This window comes from Hydra viridissima, unplaced genomic scaffold (assembly GCF_058129835.1).
Source record: "Hydra viridissima isolate aposymbiotic clone 2 unplaced genomic scaffold, HvirCarnegie_v1 scaffold_15, whole genome shotgun sequence".
In the NCBI taxonomy this organism is placed as follows: Eukaryota; Metazoa; Cnidaria; class Hydrozoa; order Anthoathecata; family Hydridae; genus Hydra; species Hydra viridissima.
The window spans coordinates 10034346-10052259 of NW_028324314.1; the positions used below are offsets into that span (position 1 = coordinate 10034346).

Sequence of the window (17914 nt, forward strand, 5' to 3'; positions counted from 1 at the left end):
ACGTAATCAGGTTTTATCAATATTAAATTACTAAGCAGAACGTTAGATTCTTGATATATAAAAAATAGAAAATAATTAAAAAGATTTTTTTTAAATATTTTCTTTTAGTGTTTTATCGAGGTAGTGCCATCCCTGGCCCTTAATAGTTTAATTAAACTACTTTGATTAATTAGATAGCCAGCCATTTTTTTAAAAAGCCCAAGGAAGTATGCAACTTGCGTCCGGACAAAAAAAATTCCTGGGGCCATTTTAGATTGAGTCCATTTTTTCTCTTCAAGCCATAATAATGGTAGTACGTTTAATCAATTTTTAACAATAACAAAAAAACAAAGTAATATATTTTTTTTACAAATGGTTTCTGCTAATTAAATGCCTAATGTCTGTACAAAATTTCCTTATTCGGGGGAGGTAATAAAATAGAGGGGCGCCGAAGGTGTTGGGAAGGATAAAAAAAAGGCCGTTGCTACTTGAAGCGCAATGCGCTCTATGCAGCCATATTCTACTTGGAGCGCAATACTTTGTACGCATGCGCTAAATCTTGTTGATGTTTTGAACCATTTTGATGTGATTTGCTTTTATTTTGCGATAATTTTTTTGTTCAAAATAATGTCGCTAAAAGTTCATGATACTTTCTTATCCTGGGATGAATTTTTTCGAGCGATTGAAATACACTGTAATGGAACATTCCAACCCATGGTTAAACATGGTTGCAAGCTAACGGTAACAACTAATGCTAAGACCAAGCTCGACCAAAGACCTTATCATGAAATGTTTAAATAGGTGTACTATAATTTAATTTGCACACATGGCGGATTCAATTCAAGCAAAGGCATTTTATTATAATATTTAAGATTATTACTGACAAACCATTATGGTATGCCAGCATTGATCTAAAATATTTATGTGCAAGAGTTTGGCATTTCAAACAGATTTTGCAATCGACGTAAATGTAAGCAAATATCTTTCATTAGTTTACCTAAAAAATTTTTTATCTCGTTCATATTAAATAAATAGGATGTATATTCTCTTATTTTTTACAAATATATATGTGTGTGTCATTTTATTTTAAGGCTATCAATTCGATCTAAATATAACATTATCTTTGATCGAAATATAATAAATATTATGCATTTTAAAGTCAAGCATGTGCAATTAAAAAATACTGTAAAGTGGCCAAATATAGTTGGTGAAAAAAGAGTAAATTGCAAATTCTATTTTGGTGCTTACTGTTGTTGGTTTTGAATGTAGGATTATTTGTAATGAAATAATTTTAAAGTTTGATTTTCTATTAATTATGATTCAAGAATTGATTATATTTAACTGTTAGTATGTGATAAGAGTAAATATTCATGTACATACATATCAATAAAGTTTTTTTAAAAGGATTTTTCCCTCCTTAGATATTGTTAGTCTTTGCAGATGTGTCCGAGTTTCTAGGATATGGTGTTAAAATCATTAGTTACAAAGTTGTGTGTGATGCAAAGTAAATATGAAGATTCAGTAAATGAGGTTCAGCTCATCAAATCAAATCCACATTATGTTTATGTGAGATTTCCTAGTGGTCATGAGATACAGTGTCTACTAAACATCTGGCTTCCATTGGAACGACTCCTATAATACAAACATCAAACAACAATTTAGAAGTAACAACCATCAATAACTATCCCCCAACCCCTAATGGTAGCAATGAAACTCTTTTAATCTCCAAAAAGAACTAGAAAACAAAATGAATCCTATAGAACAAATCAAAATTCTTCTCGTAGATCTTTACAAATTTCTAAGGCACCAGAAAAACTTAACTTGTAAATACATCTGAACACTTTTAAAAGGAGGGTAAATGTTGTGTTAATGTGATACATTTATGTATACATATACGCCTTGTTTTATACTATATATATATATTTTTTTTATTTTGTCATTTTGTTATAGACAAATATAATTATAGCTCTTTTGAGCCAACATAGTTAATTTGGTTATTATTTACATAACCTTGATACTGTAATTCCAATAATGCTAATTTCAAAACTAAATAGTGATAATGATATGTTCAGATCAAGTGCCTTTTTAAAGGAGATATGTTTAAATGGAAAAAGGACAGAGTTTATGATGTTAAAGTTATGAGAACAAGATTTATCGATGCCATAATTTAAGCAATCTACACCAAAATATTCAACTTATAGTTTTGTTGCAAATTATACCAACAAAATATTTACTAAAGTTAATTATTTATAATTATAATTATTACTTTTTATTTATATTATTGTAAGAAACTTTAATAAAATATACTAAAAATGTATTATTGCTATTATTATTACTACTAATAACTGTACTAAACTTAATATTTTCTAAAATTGTGTCATTGATAATCAAATTTGGTTGAAAGAAAAAACAAGATGAGCCATGTGGTTCATTATCTTGTTTTTTCTTTGGAAAATCATATTGTTATTATTTTAAAAAATAGTGAATTTATGTTTATTTCAAAACAAAAAATAAATACTTTATATACTTTATAATATAAAAAAATATTAATACACAAGTTTTTCTCCTATATATAAAAACAAGAACACATAAAATTACATGTAGATACCTATGATGTCTGCATGTAATCTAGAGACAACTATAAACTAAAAAGATTACCTTAGTTTACTTATGCATATGAACTAGAATGTTTTTCTCAAATGAATTCATGATTATTTTAGATAAATGCTGGCAAGCCATAATGGATTGCTTAGAACTTATCTAAAACATTTAATTCAAATAAACACTGCATTGAACTGATGAAATTATTGACTCTCCAAATAAATGTTATCGTTGTATTTTGATGGCGATAGAATGTTCTAATCTAAAACATTTACTTTATAAATTGCACAAAATGTTTCTTTAGTAAATAATTTTTGATTTCGATTTAACCGCCTACTCAACCAGCTTTATTGTGAAATATAAGGGTGGAATGCAAGAACCGAACTTGAGTCAAGTTCGACTTGAAATCTCAAGTTCGACTTTGTCAAGTCAGACTTGAAAAATTGACTTGAGCGAATGCGTAAACGAGACTTGAAAATTTCAAGTTCGTACTTGAGAAAGTCGAACTTGAAAAATAGTCGAGGGGTTGAATTTAGGGCGTTTATCGGAAAATGACTTCGCAACCAATAGCGGTAATGGCACTGTGTCACGAAATGACTTTTAATTCGAACCTCTTGTCCCGAGAAAATCCTTTGGAGGTTTGAGAGTACACATGTGTAGAATAACTTTAGAGTTGGTTTTGAAATCTTTCATCATCGTCCGAGAAAGAAAAATCAGTTTAAAGTTTTTAATTTTATTGCTCAGAATAAAAATTTTACAAAAAAATAATTTCTTTAAAAAAATCTTGTTCTCTATTATAACATATAAATTTCTTCAACATATAATGTGTTTGCAACTCTAAACAAAGCAAAACCAAAAAAAAATACATACAAACTATTCTTGAAAGACAAACAGTTTTCTACTTTCAGCTTTGAAATTCAAGCTGTGAAAAACATTAATGATTCTAGATACTTATACAAAATTATTCTACTCAATTGATTAAGAAGCAAGCCTTTATTAAACTCTTACATAGCATATGTAATAAATAACTGTAAATGTTTCCTCCACAAATAGAAATCAAAATAAATATTTACTGTTATACTCGATCAAACAGTTTCGAAGATTCCTGGGATAATCCCAATGGATGGCTGGCCTCTTGAAACGTTGCCAATTTAAGACTGAAGTTGTGGTGAAGTGACTATGTGGCTTGCTCAGAAAAGATGCCCAGAGAGTGGTTGTGGCGATTAATAAACTGTGTCACATGGAAGAAAACAGCATGTGCTTTGGGGGTAACACTTGTGTTTGGAAGGTTGAGATAGAAAGCTTTAAACTCTTCAATAAGCTCACAGTAGTTCTGTTGGAGTGTATTCCCAAAGCAGGCATGAACAACAGCATCAAATTTTCTGAGGGTTTCAATAAATGGAAATGCCAAAAAGCAAGCATGCTTCTTTGCAAGTTGTTGAAGTGAGTCAACATTTCTCAAAAGCTTTCTACTTTCATTGCCAGCAAATTGTCCTCCATGAAAAGGTTGTTGTTGAATGTTGATCATCTTTGGCCACTGATCTGCATTTTGCCAAACCTGACAGAGGTTCTTAAAGAGGTGGTTCACAACACCAATAAGAAGGTGAAGTTCCATAGGAGGAATAAAATCTAGGACAAGAGTATCATCAGAAAGTCTTATTATTGGCTGGTGACCAACATTTTGAAAGTCCCTTGCCTTTTTTGTTTGGGCACCGGCTGGTTGGAAGCCTTCAAAATCAGAGCGAATGGAGCCAAATGTTCGAAGCTCACCACTGTGATGAAGATTTTTTGACTCAATGTCACACCAGGTGCAAGGGTGTGCACTAGAGTGAGATTGCAAGCCACAAATTATGTTAGCAAGCTTCATGTCGCATGACAACACAAAAGACATTCTCTCTAAACACAGTTTATCCAGGATTTGTTTGACATTGTCATAGTTTTCAGAGACATTTTCTGCAGTGGCCACCAAAAGTTGACGCTTCACTCCTGAATCTTTGAAATTTTTAAAGAGAGGTTTCTTTGATGGAGGAGAAGTATCTGGTGTTTCTAAGCTCATAATACCAAAAGAAACTTTCACGAACCCGCCTCCACCATCTATCCCCACCTTAATAAGCTGGTCTGACTGAGGGCCTCTGAGTTCAGCAACAGTGTTTCTTAATGACTCCATTTCATTGCAGTACACCAATAAATGTTTAGACTCTTGGCTAGTGTTTTTGGATGTATCAGTAATTTCTGAGGTGACAAAGAGGTCAGAAAGTTGCTTTCCAAGAGATTCAAACTTTTCTCTGAAATTTTTCTCCACAACACGCTGTGGAACTACTTTGTTTAGAGTTGAAGCAAGCATATTCATTCCTCTATTTGAAAGACCAATCTGGTTTTGAACTTGTACTAGATGTTGTGCAGTCAAGGTGGGTGTAGATGAAGGAAATAATTCTCTTTGTCGCGATGGACCTGCAAACAATCACAGAAAGTTACCATTGTATCATTTCCGAAATTCATAGTGTATACTTTATTGCTATGCCCTTTGACAAAAGTTTTTTTTGTTTAAAAAGTACAGTTTTTACCTGGAGTTACTGGAAAGGGTCTTCCTACTCCTTGATTGAGACAGACAGTGCCATGGGGGGAAGGAACTTTGTTGGCAATTACAGAAACAGCCACTCTTTCTGCTGCTTTTTTGTCCTTTTCTGCAACTTCAAGTAAGTTCTGTCGTAACATTGCTTTAGTACAGACATGAGGGATGCCTCTTCCTATCAATGAAAAGCATGCTGAACATCTTTTCTCAACAATTGGCTGTTCTATAAGCTGACTGAAAGTGTTTGTTGCTCCACTTACTGAGGGCTTCTGAATTTTGCTTTTCCCACACTACAAATCAAGTAATCACATGCTGATTCTCTTGTTGCAGGACGGATCTTTATGTTTTGATAGTCTGGCAAGGAAGGAAGTTGGACATCTCTCCCTTCACCTTTTCTTCTGAGACTTACTCGACAGTTTTCACAGATTCCAATTGGTACTCTTTGGTCTTCAAAGTTGATTTTTTGGTCCAAAATTTCTTGACTGCGTTTAATCATAAAATCAGTCAGCTGCCTGTTAGCTTTGTTCATACAGAGAAAACAGACAGTTTTCCTTTTGTCTTCATGAGTTTTTGCTTGGTTAGGCATTTTTTTTTTTTTTTTTTTTTTTTTTTTTTCAGTTTTACATTTAATTAGTCGTAATATAATAAATTCTGTGATATATGCTCTCGTAATACAACAAAATCCATGACATGTTCTCGTAATACATCAAAATCCGAAATATATTATTTCGTGATGCAATTAAATCCGTGATATATAGACTAATTTAAATAAAAACTTGGTATCTGATAGAAGATCTAATGATCTTGTCGCCAGAACCATAAAAAGTTATAATAGAATATAACTTAAGCCATTAATAGATATAGACAAATAAAAATGATAAAAAACAAAAAACAAAAGAGCGTGTTTATACAAATTTCTTAATTTTAAAAGTATTTCAACATAATGTCATTAAAGAGAATGAATTTTTTTAATTTCTTTTTAAAGACTGGGAAGGTAATTGATAAATCAAAATTAGGTAAAACAATTTTGTTCCAGAGATTGGGTGCACGATAAGCTATACAGAACTGATTGAATTTTGTTCGACAAAAGGGTTCAAAGAGTGAGTTATCATTTCGTAGTGTATACTTATTTTTTGTTTTTAAGGTAATAAAATCTTTAAAAACGTGTAAGGACGGATTGATTTTACATTGAAACATAAAGCATAATATTTTATATACATTCACTTCATAAATGTTAAGTACTTTTATATTTTTGAATAAAAACTTTGAATGCGTAAGTCGATTTTCAAAACAAATTAAGCGTATTGCGTGTTTCTGACGACGGTAAAGAGTACGCAACTTACTTTTGCTTGTACTTCCCCAAGCAATATTTGCATAGTTAATATAACTATGTATAAGTGAGTAATAGAGTTGGGTTAAAATGGTTTTGTTTAAATAATTTCTTGACTTATAGAGGACTCCTATATTTTTAGAAACCTTTGAACAAATGTAGTCAATATGTGGTTTCCACGTAACATTCTCATCAAGATAAATCCCAAGAAAACTAGTAAAAGTTTCCTTTTTTATTTCTAGTTCATCAATAAGAATTTTTGGCATCGCTGTTGGTAAAAAACGTTTTTTAGATATAGGGTGAAATAGAATGTATTTTGTTTTATCAAGGTTTAAGGTCAATTTGTTACATTTAAACCACTCAGATACGCATTTAAGTTCTTTGTTCATATCAGAAAACAGCTCATTAATATTACTGTTTGATAAGAACAAATTTGTATCATCAGCAAACATAATACTCCGAAGATTAGCTGCTTTGCTAAAATCATTAATATAAATTAAAAACATAAGAGGACCAAGAATAGAGCCTTGTGGAACACCGCAGGTTATTTCAATATAGTCACTTTGAAGGCCATCATTATAGGTAAGAAATTGCTTTCTATTTGAAAAGTAACTATGAAACCATTTTAGCATGTTGTTTTTGATTCCATAGTATTCGAGCTTTTTAAGCAATATTTTATGGTCAACGGTATCGAAAGCCTTCGAAAGATCAATAAAGACTCCTAGGGTATATTGTTTTTTTTCGAAAGATTCTGAGATTTCCCTAACAAATTGAATAATTGCGTGCTCAGTTGAAACATTTTTTTTAAAGCCAAACTGTTTGGAATATAGTATATTATTTTGGTCAAAATATTTAAATATTCTATTATATATTATTCTTTCCAATAATTTTGAAAAAGTTGAAAGAATCGAAATCGGGCGATAGTTGTTGATATTTGTTTTATCGCCTTGTTTGTAAATTGGTATGACTTTCGCAATTTTCAATTGATCCGGGAAAACTCCTTGTTTTATAGATGCATTAAACACTTTACAAAGAATATCTTTCAGACTTTCATAGCATTCTGCAACTATATTACCACTTACTTCATCAGCACCAATAGCTTTATTTCTTTTTAAAGATTTAAAGGCTATATCGAGCTCGTCGTGGGATAATTCAGAAGAATACTCATTGTTATAATGAGATTTATTTATAGGACACAAGTAGTCTTCAAACGAATTTTCGGTCATAGGAATTTTTTTAGAGAGATTGGTTCCAATTTCAGTAAAAAATTTATTAAATATGTTTGCAATTTTGCTCGGTTCACATATATTTACATCTTCAAATTTTATAGTTTGTGGTAAAGAACTTAGGTGATTTTTTGATTTTCCTGTTATCTCTTTTATTATCTGCCAGGTGCGCGTTGAGTTGTTTTTAAACTTATTGATCAGATTAGTATAATAATTTTTTTTTAGATTTTTGCGAATTTTTTCAAATAAATATTTATAATTTTTATATATTTTTTCATTTGCAGAAGATTTAGTTTTTAAATATATAATATACAACTTCTGCTTTATTTTCGAAGATTTTTTTAAGCCTTTTGTAATCCAAGGACTATTGAAGGTTTTATGACTTATAACTTTTTTACATACTGGAAAGTTCGCGTCATATACTGAGTAGAATGTTTCAAAGAATTTATTATAAATAGTACTTGCATCTTCATTAAAGTTGATGTGCCCCCAATGAAGTAATGATAGTTGATGTTTAAAATCATTTATTTTTTTGTCGCTGTAAATTCGTTTTTTTACAGTTCTATTTTGTTTAATTTTATTTGATAATGTTGTGTTAAGGGTTAGGAAAATAGGAAAGTGGTCCGATATATCAGTTTTTACGATACCTTTTTGGATGGAGTTATTAAAGATGTCTGTAGTAAAGATATTATCAATGAGAGTAGTAGAATTTTTTGTTACTCTTGTTGGACGATTGATTAAAGAAATTACGCCAGCTAAAAAAGTTTCATCATAGAAACTTCTCACTTTTTTGTCTTTGTTATAAATAAGACAGTCCATATTAAAATCCCCAATTATAAAGTTTTTTTTTCTTTCGTTGTTACCAGCGTGAACTATATTATGTTGCAAATAAAAGCTAAAATTTTCGCACGCGCCTTCAGGTGGCCTATAGCAGCTGCTTATAAGTATGTTTTTTCCTTTGTTAATAATTAATTCAATGGTTGCGATCTCTTTATCTTTGTCAGAAACGCTCAAATCGCTTCTAACTTTATACGCAAAGTTTTCTTTAACGTATATAAGAACTCCTCCACCGCGTTTATTTGTTTGTCTTTCTAATGAGACTAATTCAAAATTCTTAAGATGAAAATTAGAATTATTTTCAAGTTCGATAGAAGGGCACCAAGTTTCCGTAACACATATAATATTAAAAATGTTTTCAGTTTCTTCTAGAAAATGTCGAAAGTTTTCATTATTTTTGTTTAAACTCCTTATATTTATGTGGAGGATTCTGATTCTTTCACTGTTTGTATCATTTACATTTTAAAAAAGAAATTCTTTAATGGTGCTAGGGTAATAATATAAACTGTCCGTGTACATATCACTAAAAAAATTTACATCTGGGTCTGCGTTTTCATCTGACGTAATGTATTTTTCATAAAAATTATAGGTTAGCTATTGAAAGTCATTCATTTTTGTAATTATTTTTTGAGCACATTTTAAAGAATTTCTTTTTGTTATCGTAATTATTAATCGCGCGTTATAAGTTTATTATAGACAACTTTTGCATACTTACCTGAGGATCTTAATTCTTTAGCTTTTGCAAAGAGTATTTTTCTTTTTTCAATCGTTCTTTCGCTATAGTCGTCGTTGAGATATATACGTTCATTCCAAAGCTTTAGTCGTTTATAATGCTGTAATATTTTTTCTTTGTCTTTATAGTTTAGGAACTTTACAACTATTGTTCGTCGCTTTTTATGTCCAGATTCTTTTTTTTTTCCAGTTCTGTGGGCTCTTTCTATTTGAATGTCGTGTTTTATATTTAATTTTTCTTTAATAAAATATTTTACTTGCGTGCGGTGTGCGTCATTTTGAAAAATGACGCACACCTTGTTCTTTTAAAACGGTTTCTAAACTGTTTGCAGGTTTTTCCCAAAATTTTTTAGTTAATTATTTTTTTGCTAAAATATTTTGTATGTACTATTTGTAAAACAAATAACCAAAATAGACAGTTTTTTTGAGAAAGAAAAAAAAACTCTTAGTTTATTGACCTTATTAAATAAACATAAAATTAGAAACTTTAAACTGATTTTTCTTTCTCGGACAATGATGAAAGATTTCAAAACCAACTCTAGTGTAATTCTACACATGTGTACTCTCAAACCTCCAAAGGGTTTTCTCGGGACAAGAGGTTCGAATTAATAGTCATTTCGTGACACAGTGATGGATTTTTTTACGGGAAAAACCTTTTACTGAAACAAATTCCGTGTAATGATATTTGTATAATATACGATTAAATAAAAAGTTAATAACAGTAAAAAAAAAAAAGTTCTTGCTATGTATTTTTTATCAGAAAAATAAATTCATCTTGGCACTTTCAGTTCCAAATCCTAAGTTGTTGGTAAACAACGGTTGGTCATATGTACCACTTAAGTAATCAAGACAATTTCTCTTGATTTCTCCATTTTAACAGATTCCATTTGAATTAAAATACATGGAAATGTTCTAGAAAATCCAGAATCTTATTTTGACGCTTTTTGGGGATGATACTATACTACAATGTATTTTTATTTATCTTTTTACTAATACCTTAATGAAAATAATGGTTTTTTTTTTAAAAATACTGAGAAAATTACTTTAAACAAAATTAGTTTTCTCAATACTAATACTACATAATACTATGTGTGTGTGTGTATATATATATATATATATATATATATATATATATATATATATATATATATATATATATATATATATATATATATATATATATATATATATATATTTATATATATATTTTTTTTTCGGTTTTCAAGTCTGACTTGAGTTGAAGTTCGCTTTGTGCATTCGCTCAAGTCGCACTTAAGGTTTGAAGTTCGACTTCAAATTTGAAGTTCGGTTCTTGCATTCCACCCTAAATCGCACTGTTTTAATAAAATAATTGCGCATGCGTGTACAATATTGCGCTCTGAGAAGGTTATGGCTACATAGAGCGCATTGCGCTCTACGAAGACACTTCGTAAAAAAAATCTAGAGTCGCCAATACCTTAATAATTATAAATTAATGTTTGCAAAATCAAAAATCAGATGTTAATAATGTAATGTAGAGAGCTCGTGAGAAACCGTCCAGAAAAGATGAAATTCGTTACCCAGTTACCCCCTGGCTGATTTTTAAATCCAAAACAAATCCACAAAAAGTAAACTAAGCAGTACCTAATAATATATTGATTCATACAAACATAAACCAGAGATTCAACTGCATCCCAGCATACACCTCGACCATAACTTTCTAATGATAAAGTAGTAAATTTATACAATTTCCATTCAAGAAGTTAAGTTTAATTACAACAAGAATACTTTACGAACCTGGAAGAGCATTTTTGTTTCTCAAAATTTTCAGATTTGCATCGCTAGTTGAATTGATTTTGAGGGTTTTATACTCATGATATAAGATTCCTGCACTGTTTTGAAAAGTAAGTTTTAAAAGGATCTCGACAGGAAAATGCTCTTGTACCAAAATACTTGTCATATCTGAACTTAGATTGAGGTTATGATATACGCCAGTGGTATTGAAAGCACCAGGAACCTAATCGAGTGAATATATGCGCTTTAATACTTCTTTATAATTTGTGAAATATAAGATAAACATATATAAATTATATATGCATATCTTATTTATATAATATAAGAAATAAAAGATATACATACTCTCTCAGCAATGTTTCAAGAAAAAGCTTAAATCAAAATAAAGTTTAAAATAAGAAAACACTAGTTTTAACCATTAGCATAACATCGCTGATGCAGAATCTAAGCCAAACAAAGAAAATTCACATTATAGAATTAGAGAACAAAGACAGAACAGCTATAAAACTCTTAAAATAACATACTGTAAATTTAGAACCATTTTTATGAAAGTTAACTGCTTCGCTTGCAGAAGAGATCTCCATGAAAACGGGTAAAAAGTATTCCCATGTAATGTTGTAAGCAAAAACACCCGGCTCATAGGCGTAAACAATTGAACAGGACAAACTCATATGGTTTCTAAAAACATATGGTTTTAAATATCACAAATGTTAAAAAAAGAATCTCAGTTTTACCTGAAAACGAATATGATTTCAAATAATTTACTTGTTTGTAAACAGCCCTTCGAAGTTTACTTTGATGAGTGGTTTGCAATGATTGCTTCCAACTGAAATGAAAACTTATTACTCAGCCTCAATTTTAAAAACGAAAACGAATCTGATATAAGTATTAATAAAAAGTTACAAATGATAGCACTCATACAACTGATGGTTCTGTGAGTGCTATAATTAACTAGATAATAGTATACTTATACCTTTCAATGCTTTAATAAACCTGGATTGGCATAAACTGGATGAAAGATATATTTAACGCAGCCATGGCTGCCGATAGGAGGGGTGGAGGGGGGTAGACGAGAAAGATTCCCGGGGCCCCGTGTGTGTACAAATAATTTTTAAAAATAACTTTTAAAAAATTTAAATAGTTTTGACTTGTAAACGATTTAATTAAGTTTCATTTTTAATTTTCAATGACCAGAGAACGCTTCTAGTGGTCCTGGATATATAATTGATTATAATGAGGGCCCGTTTAGAAAACTTCCCCAGGGCCCAAAATTTCTCTCGGCGGCTATGAATGCAGGACATTCCATGCCTATTCATGTAATACCATTAATTGTTAGTCATGATTTTCCAAAGCATTTGCAACCAATAACATTACATCTTTAAATGAACATCTGTCCTTTTAATTAAATTATATTTCCACTTGAAAAACTTACTTCTTCAACTTCAACTGACCAAAATTTCAAATATGTTTAAATTTTAAGTTATCTTACTCCAATGAAACAAGGCGTCAATGAAAGAAAGTGCAAATTCTTCTTCTACTATTAAGCTTGTAATAATTGGAGCATTTTAAAAATGAATCATTAAAGAATTTTGGAACATGTAGCTAAGCAAAACAAAAGAGTCAAATATTAACTGATTCTTCTGCTGAGCCAAAAAAAGGAAGACTTATGAAGCAACATTTAAAACTCACTTTTTCAGAATAAAAAAACCTTTGTTATTTATTTAGTCTTTGGTATTAGTCTTTTGAATGGGACAATAATAAATAATCATAGGATAATGTCATATTTGCGTAAACTTGTGTATATAGTTGTATAAATGTACGAGAACATATTCATATAACACACATTAGATTGCGTCTTGCCTTTTTGACACTATTTCAAGACCACTTTGAGTGTTTCTACTGACTAAATTTAGGAATACTTTTCAAGGTTTGAAGTTTTTTCTCATAAAAGATGTTAACATTTAAAAATGATATATTTTTTGATTGGTTTTAAAGATCTTATTTTGTAAACATTGTAAAGTTCTGACTTTTTAAGTGAGTTTTTACCCCTCCAAGCTAGCGTCGGAATCCTTTTCGGCCTTAAAATGTTTTATAAGATCGACCCTAGGTTGCATCATCCACTCAACTATTTTGAAATTATTTTGTGAAAAGCTTTTGTCCCTATCAATCTTATTTTCCAATTAACAAATGATAAAAAAAAAAAAAAGCTAGGGATTGGTGTTCTTTATTGTTTCTCACCAAACTTCTGTTTGCGAAGTTTTGCAATACTCAAGAATCGTTAAAATTGCAGCGCTACTCGAACGAATTTTCAATTCTAAATATTTCTCATAAACAAAATGAAAACAAAAGCTCACTAAAAGCATATGTTGTTTACTTAAGAAACAGTGATGATATGCATTTTATATTTCCAAATGCTAAAAACTGTTTATCTCTAAATCATTAACTTAGTTTAGTAACCTACTTGTTGTTTCTTAGCTTTCTTGCTTGCGGCAGAAATTTAATTGTGTTCATATTCAGCTACTTGCGGTACATTCTGGTATTTTGCTGAAAAATATTGCAGTTATTTTTTGGTAAACAAATGATAATTGTTTGCCCTATCAATTTTATGTAAATTTTTGCTTTGCTTATTCTGGTTTTTACCCTTATTACAGCAGGCTACATTACTATGCAAAGCTTAGGTACTGCGTTAAATGTTGTTAACCATTCTTTGTTTTTAATATTTATCTGCTATCTTGGTTTTGTTTGGAACAAAACTATTTATTAAAATCCATGTATTTTAATAAGTGTCTTAAAAGCGTACAATAATTTAGTGGCCTTTAGTGTTTGCATGCAGCTCATGACACATGGCGTGTTATACATTTTGTTTAATGACCTATAGACATTTATAGAATCCTTATTTATGTTTATCTTTAATAAAGTTTTGAAAAAATTTCATATATATAGAATTAATTGGTTTTTCAGAAGTTGGGATGGATGACATATTCAACTGTTGGCATACAAAATCAATTCTTACCCACATTTTTTATGACGAGGTTTCGAACGTACCCTGGTTGTGCGTCATGCCATGGGTCACCAATGTAAACTTTAACGTCATGAAATTCTCTTGCATCATTATTGACCACGTAATAAACATTGTTTTCTGCCACCCATATTGCAAAAATATACTTTCCTTCAACAAGTAGTTGCGAAACTCTAATTTTAGTCCATTCCATCAAGTTCATGTTTATATTTGAATCAAAATAACTATTTAGATCTCCATTTAATGCAGATACAAAATAAAAACGTTTACTCCCATAAATCCAAACACCAGGGGTCCTATCGCCGTAAGTGTTCATGTTGCCTCCTATAGTTAAGTGAATAATATTAATCCATTCAACGTAACCATATGAAGTAGGTTTTACTTCAAATGATAGCTCGTATTCTTTTGGAAGATTATTTAGAATTGTAATCATTTGATTTTTCTTTATCTCTTTCTCTTCGATCATACTGAAGAACTCTATAACAAAACATTTCATTTTGCTTTTACCGTATTTCTTTATTGCATATAGTTAAATCGATAAGAATAAAACTGTTTGTTGAGAATTTTGCATGAAAATGTAGTTTACTAAATAGTTACCTTCACAAGTGTTTAAAATCACAAGATTTCTAATGAATCCTGGTTGTGCATAGTACCACGGATCGCTCAAATATACTTTAACGTTCTGAAATTCTTTTGGAAATGTGTTTTGTGTAGTGAAAACTTCAGTTCCCGCAATTTGAATCGAGAAAATGTATTTTTTATCAATAAAGTATTGTGATATATTGACTTTGGTCCACTCCATTAACTGAACTCTTACTGCCGATATAGAAATACTTTTATTTAGATCATTTAATGGTGAATTAAAGTACAAATAGTTGTCTGGTTGAAACCATACTCCTGGTGTTCTGTTACTATAATTTCTGTTATCACCGTCAACAGTTAAGTGAATCACATTTGTCCAATTGTTTAAAAAAGAAGTCGGCATTAATTCAAATGATAGCTCGTATTCCTTTGGAAGACTAGTAAGAATCGAAGCAAGTTGACCTTTTTTCAATGAAATATCATCAGCAACTTCAAACGATTCTGTAACAGCTTTAACTAAAATAAAAACATTTTATGTAATAAAACTTTCAACAGCAAAAAATTTTCTTAAAGAGTTTTAAAAATATTATAATACTGAAAGAGATTTAATTACTATTTAAAGCACAAAGTAATCAATTTTTTTCACAAAACATGAACTGCAGTATAAAATTTTACTTTGCAGTTGAAAAGAAATTTGGGTCCATGAATTATTTGGATTATAAAGCTCTTTCTAAGTCTCTTAAATGAGAAACACTTTTTCTTATGCCGGCCGATACGGAATGTTTGTGAGAGCCAAGTTCTATGAAAAAATACACGTGCATATTTTTTCTTGTAATGCTACATTTTGAAAAACGACCTGAGATACGAGATTGTTACATAAATGGATTTTTTACGTACAGTTAAACTTTATAAAGGGTGAATTTTGATATTTCAATCAACTTTGACCTCATAATTTTCGAATGAAACTAAAGTTAAAGTTGAAAAGTTTCATTTTGGTGGCTTAAAGTTCTTATGCTACTAATATTCGGATTTAACATTTCCTATTCACACACATTTTCTAAAGTTTCTACGAATTATCTATTGTTTTTAGGGTGTTTTTTCTTGTTATATAATTCTTGCAAAGTCGTTCCGGTATTTTCATATTATCAACAGTGTCAATGTTGTGGCTCCCAAAGCCTCTATTAAAAAAATCCACATTTTTTTCAATTAAAGTGACAAGTTCTTCACTAAAAAAATGTTCATATTTTTATTATGGGTGAAAATGCATGTGGTAAGATTCGATGCATGTGCAGTGGGTCGATAACCAATCAAAATCTTTCTTCTACGCCTTGAAGCACAATATTCTAAGAACTTTTATAAACAATTTACGGAACGAGCATCATTAATTTTTCGTATGCTTCTCCAAAAGCAGCTAACATTTTCTTATTTACACTTTTAAAACGAACTTATTAATTCTTCTTTTAAAAAAAACCTTGGGAATGTTAAATTAATAGTTGGTAAACCAATTGATAGTGTACAAAACAACTTAAAACTTCAAAGTCAAATTTGTTTATTGGTTTTGAAAAATAAAAGATCGGAAGTTTTTATGAGACTTTTGTCTTCAAATTCGTTTGACACTGCTGAAAGTTTCACAAATAACTCGTTTTCAAGCGAATGAGTAGAGGGAACATTTTATTAATTTTACATAAATTATTAGTAAGATAAAAAACTCTTTTGCTTGTTCTGAACCAAGTTCACAAAGAAAACAAAATAAAATAATTTTATCAAAATCCAGAAAAAACTTGGGTAATAATTGGATTTTTTAAATATTTGTTTTCATTTTTGTAAGTCTCATCAATCATGTAAACAAAAGAAATGTATTAAGTTATCATTTTTATTATTAATCAAAATAGTAAAGCAATACCATAAGATTTATTAAATGGATTAATGTATGATATTCTTGCATACATTTTTCGGTGCACGCCCAATAACAGGGCTTTTCACCAAAAACATTAGCTACTAATTTGATTCGAAAAAAAGATATTTCAGTGGCCTGTCTCTTCCGTGTTTATAATTCTGCCATATAGCTAATACTTTTATGGCTTTTTTTCTGGGTTTCTTTCTTAGATAAAGAGACAAAAGTATGTTGTTAACCAGTCACAAAATAGTATAACATCTTGACTTTTTAAGCGTTTTTTTCGGTAAAAAGTCTGATGATTGAATATGTACTGATTTATTCCATACGCATTTTCACTTAAAATTTTTTTTGGCGAAACAAGGAAAGGAAGTATTAAATGTCATGAATTCTACATGAAAAAAAAAATTACGGATTTTGTCTAAAGTTTGTTGAAGAAAAATGTGACTTTGTTCTAAATACTTTCAAGGGCATAGAAAAGTAAAGTTTCATAGAAAAGTAAAGTTTCATAGAAAAGTAAAGTTTCATAGAAAAGTAAAGTTTCATAGAAAAGTAAAGTTTCATAGAAAAGTAAAGTTTCATAGAAAAGTAAAGTTTCATAGAAAAGTAAAGTTTCATAGAAAAGTAAAGTTTCATAGAAAAGTAAAGTTTCATAGAAAAGTAAAGTTTCTAAAAAACAGAAGAATTCACTTTCAATTTTAAATTCTCATTTCAGACTTTCAACATTTAACAACTGAGAATTGTATGGTGAATCCAAGACTGACTTAAAATAAAGCAAAACGGAGATTCCCAATAAAACAAGTGACTAATTCTTGAATAACCTTATAGTACAAATAAGCTAACATAAAAAAAGTTAAGCATGGTAATAATTTAACTCCTAAAATATTGGCAACAAATCCCAAGTATTCACTTACAGTATATCCCTTCATGAAGTAAAAAGAGCAGAAAGAAGAATGTAACCTACAAAAAAAAAATTTTTTCTTTACTTAATAAATAGTGATGGCAAATATTTTCAACCAAGAAGTTGACAGGTTAAATTATAAAATGGTTGATTTAACTTTGAAAATCTGCAAGTACCACACCATTGAACTTGATTCCTGATACCAACTTCGAAATGATTTTTGTGTTTGAAAAACCATTACTTCAGTTAATAATCGAATGAGCTTTTTGATATTTCTCCTTGATCGTTTTTCACTTATTTTTTAACTGTTAATTTTTCTGCAGCACAAAACTTTAAATTCCTTTTATGATGCTATTTATTTACAAAAAAAAAATCACGATGAAAAAATAAAAATGGTTTAAACATTTAATGCGTCTTTAGTAAATATTTTAACAACTTGTTGGCTGTGGAATTTATTATTCGTGTTAC

At 29.8% G+C, this 17914-nt stretch overlaps 3 protein-coding genes across 4 annotated transcripts; all 3 read right to left on the bottom strand.

The window, feature by feature from the left end:
• Nucleotides 1-1308: 1308 nt before the first annotated feature.
• On the bottom strand, nucleotides 1309-17914 carry LOC149878594 (uncharacterized). Of its 2 annotated transcripts, XM_090072901.1 has the most exons (9): nucleotides 17628-17914; nucleotides 17460-17505; nucleotides 14667-15167; nucleotides 14064-14546; nucleotides 11816-11876; nucleotides 11575-11728; nucleotides 11054-11273; nucleotides 10901-10976; nucleotides 1309-1611 (listed from the first exon to the last, which is right to left on the bottom strand). In XM_090072901.1, exons 1-9 carry the CDS (start codon nucleotides 17682-17684, stop codon nucleotides 1563-1565), a joined length of 1647 nt encoding a protein of 548 aa, XP_089929027.1. In that variant the 5' UTR covers nucleotides 17685-17914; the 3' UTR covers nucleotides 1309-1562. The 2 variants fall into 2 exon arrangements, 1 of the variants encoding a protein (XP_089929027.1); XR_016447605.1 differs by lacking the exons at nucleotides 1309-1611; nucleotides 10901-10976; nucleotides 17628-17914 and having other exon boundaries at nucleotides 11224-11273; nucleotides 14068-14546; nucleotides 17460-17623.
• LOC145197970 (uncharacterized) lies at nucleotides 3758-5639 on the bottom strand. Its single transcript, XM_080073978.2, has 2 exons — nucleotides 5145-5639; nucleotides 3758-5031 (listed from the first exon to the last, which is right to left on the bottom strand). The coding sequence occupies exons 1-2, from the start codon at nucleotides 5293-5295 to the stop codon at nucleotides 3758-3760; spliced, it is 1425 nt and encodes a 474-aa protein (XP_079930104.2). The 5' UTR covers nucleotides 5296-5639.
• Nucleotides 6077-9072, bottom strand: LOC149878595 (uncharacterized). The gene has a single exon (XM_090073180.1). It carries the CDS (start codon nucleotides 8525-8527, stop codon nucleotides 6077-6079), a length of 2451 nt encoding a protein of 816 aa, XP_089929306.1. The 5' UTR covers nucleotides 8528-9072.

Excerpts from the sequence above, each read along its gene's own strand:
- LOC145197970 (XM_080073978.2), bottom strand. The coding sequence starts at position 5,295 with ATGTTACGACAGAACTTACTTGAAGTTGCAGAAAAGGACAAAAAAGCA. Across the intron at positions 5,032-5,144 it reads ACCCTTTCCAGTAACTCCAG|GTCCATCGCGACAAAGAGAA; the intron begins GTAAAAACTGTA and ends GATTGTTTGCAG.
- LOC149878595 (XM_090073180.1), bottom strand. The coding sequence starts at position 8,527 with ATGGACTGTCTTATTTATAACAAAGACAAAAAAGTGAGAAGTTTCTAT.
- LOC149878594 (XM_090072901.1), bottom strand. The coding sequence starts at position 17,684 with ATGGTTTTTCAAACACAAAAATCATTTCGAAGTTGGTATCAGGAATCA. Across the intron at positions 17,506-17,627 it reads ATCAGGAATCAAGTTCAATG|GTTACATTCTTCTTTCTGCT; the intron begins GTGTGGTACTTG and ends TTTTTTTTGTAG. Across the intron at positions 15,168-17,459 it reads ACTTCATGAAGGGATATACT|TTAAAGCTGTTACAGAATCG; the intron begins GTAAGTGAATAC and ends TTTTTATTTTAG.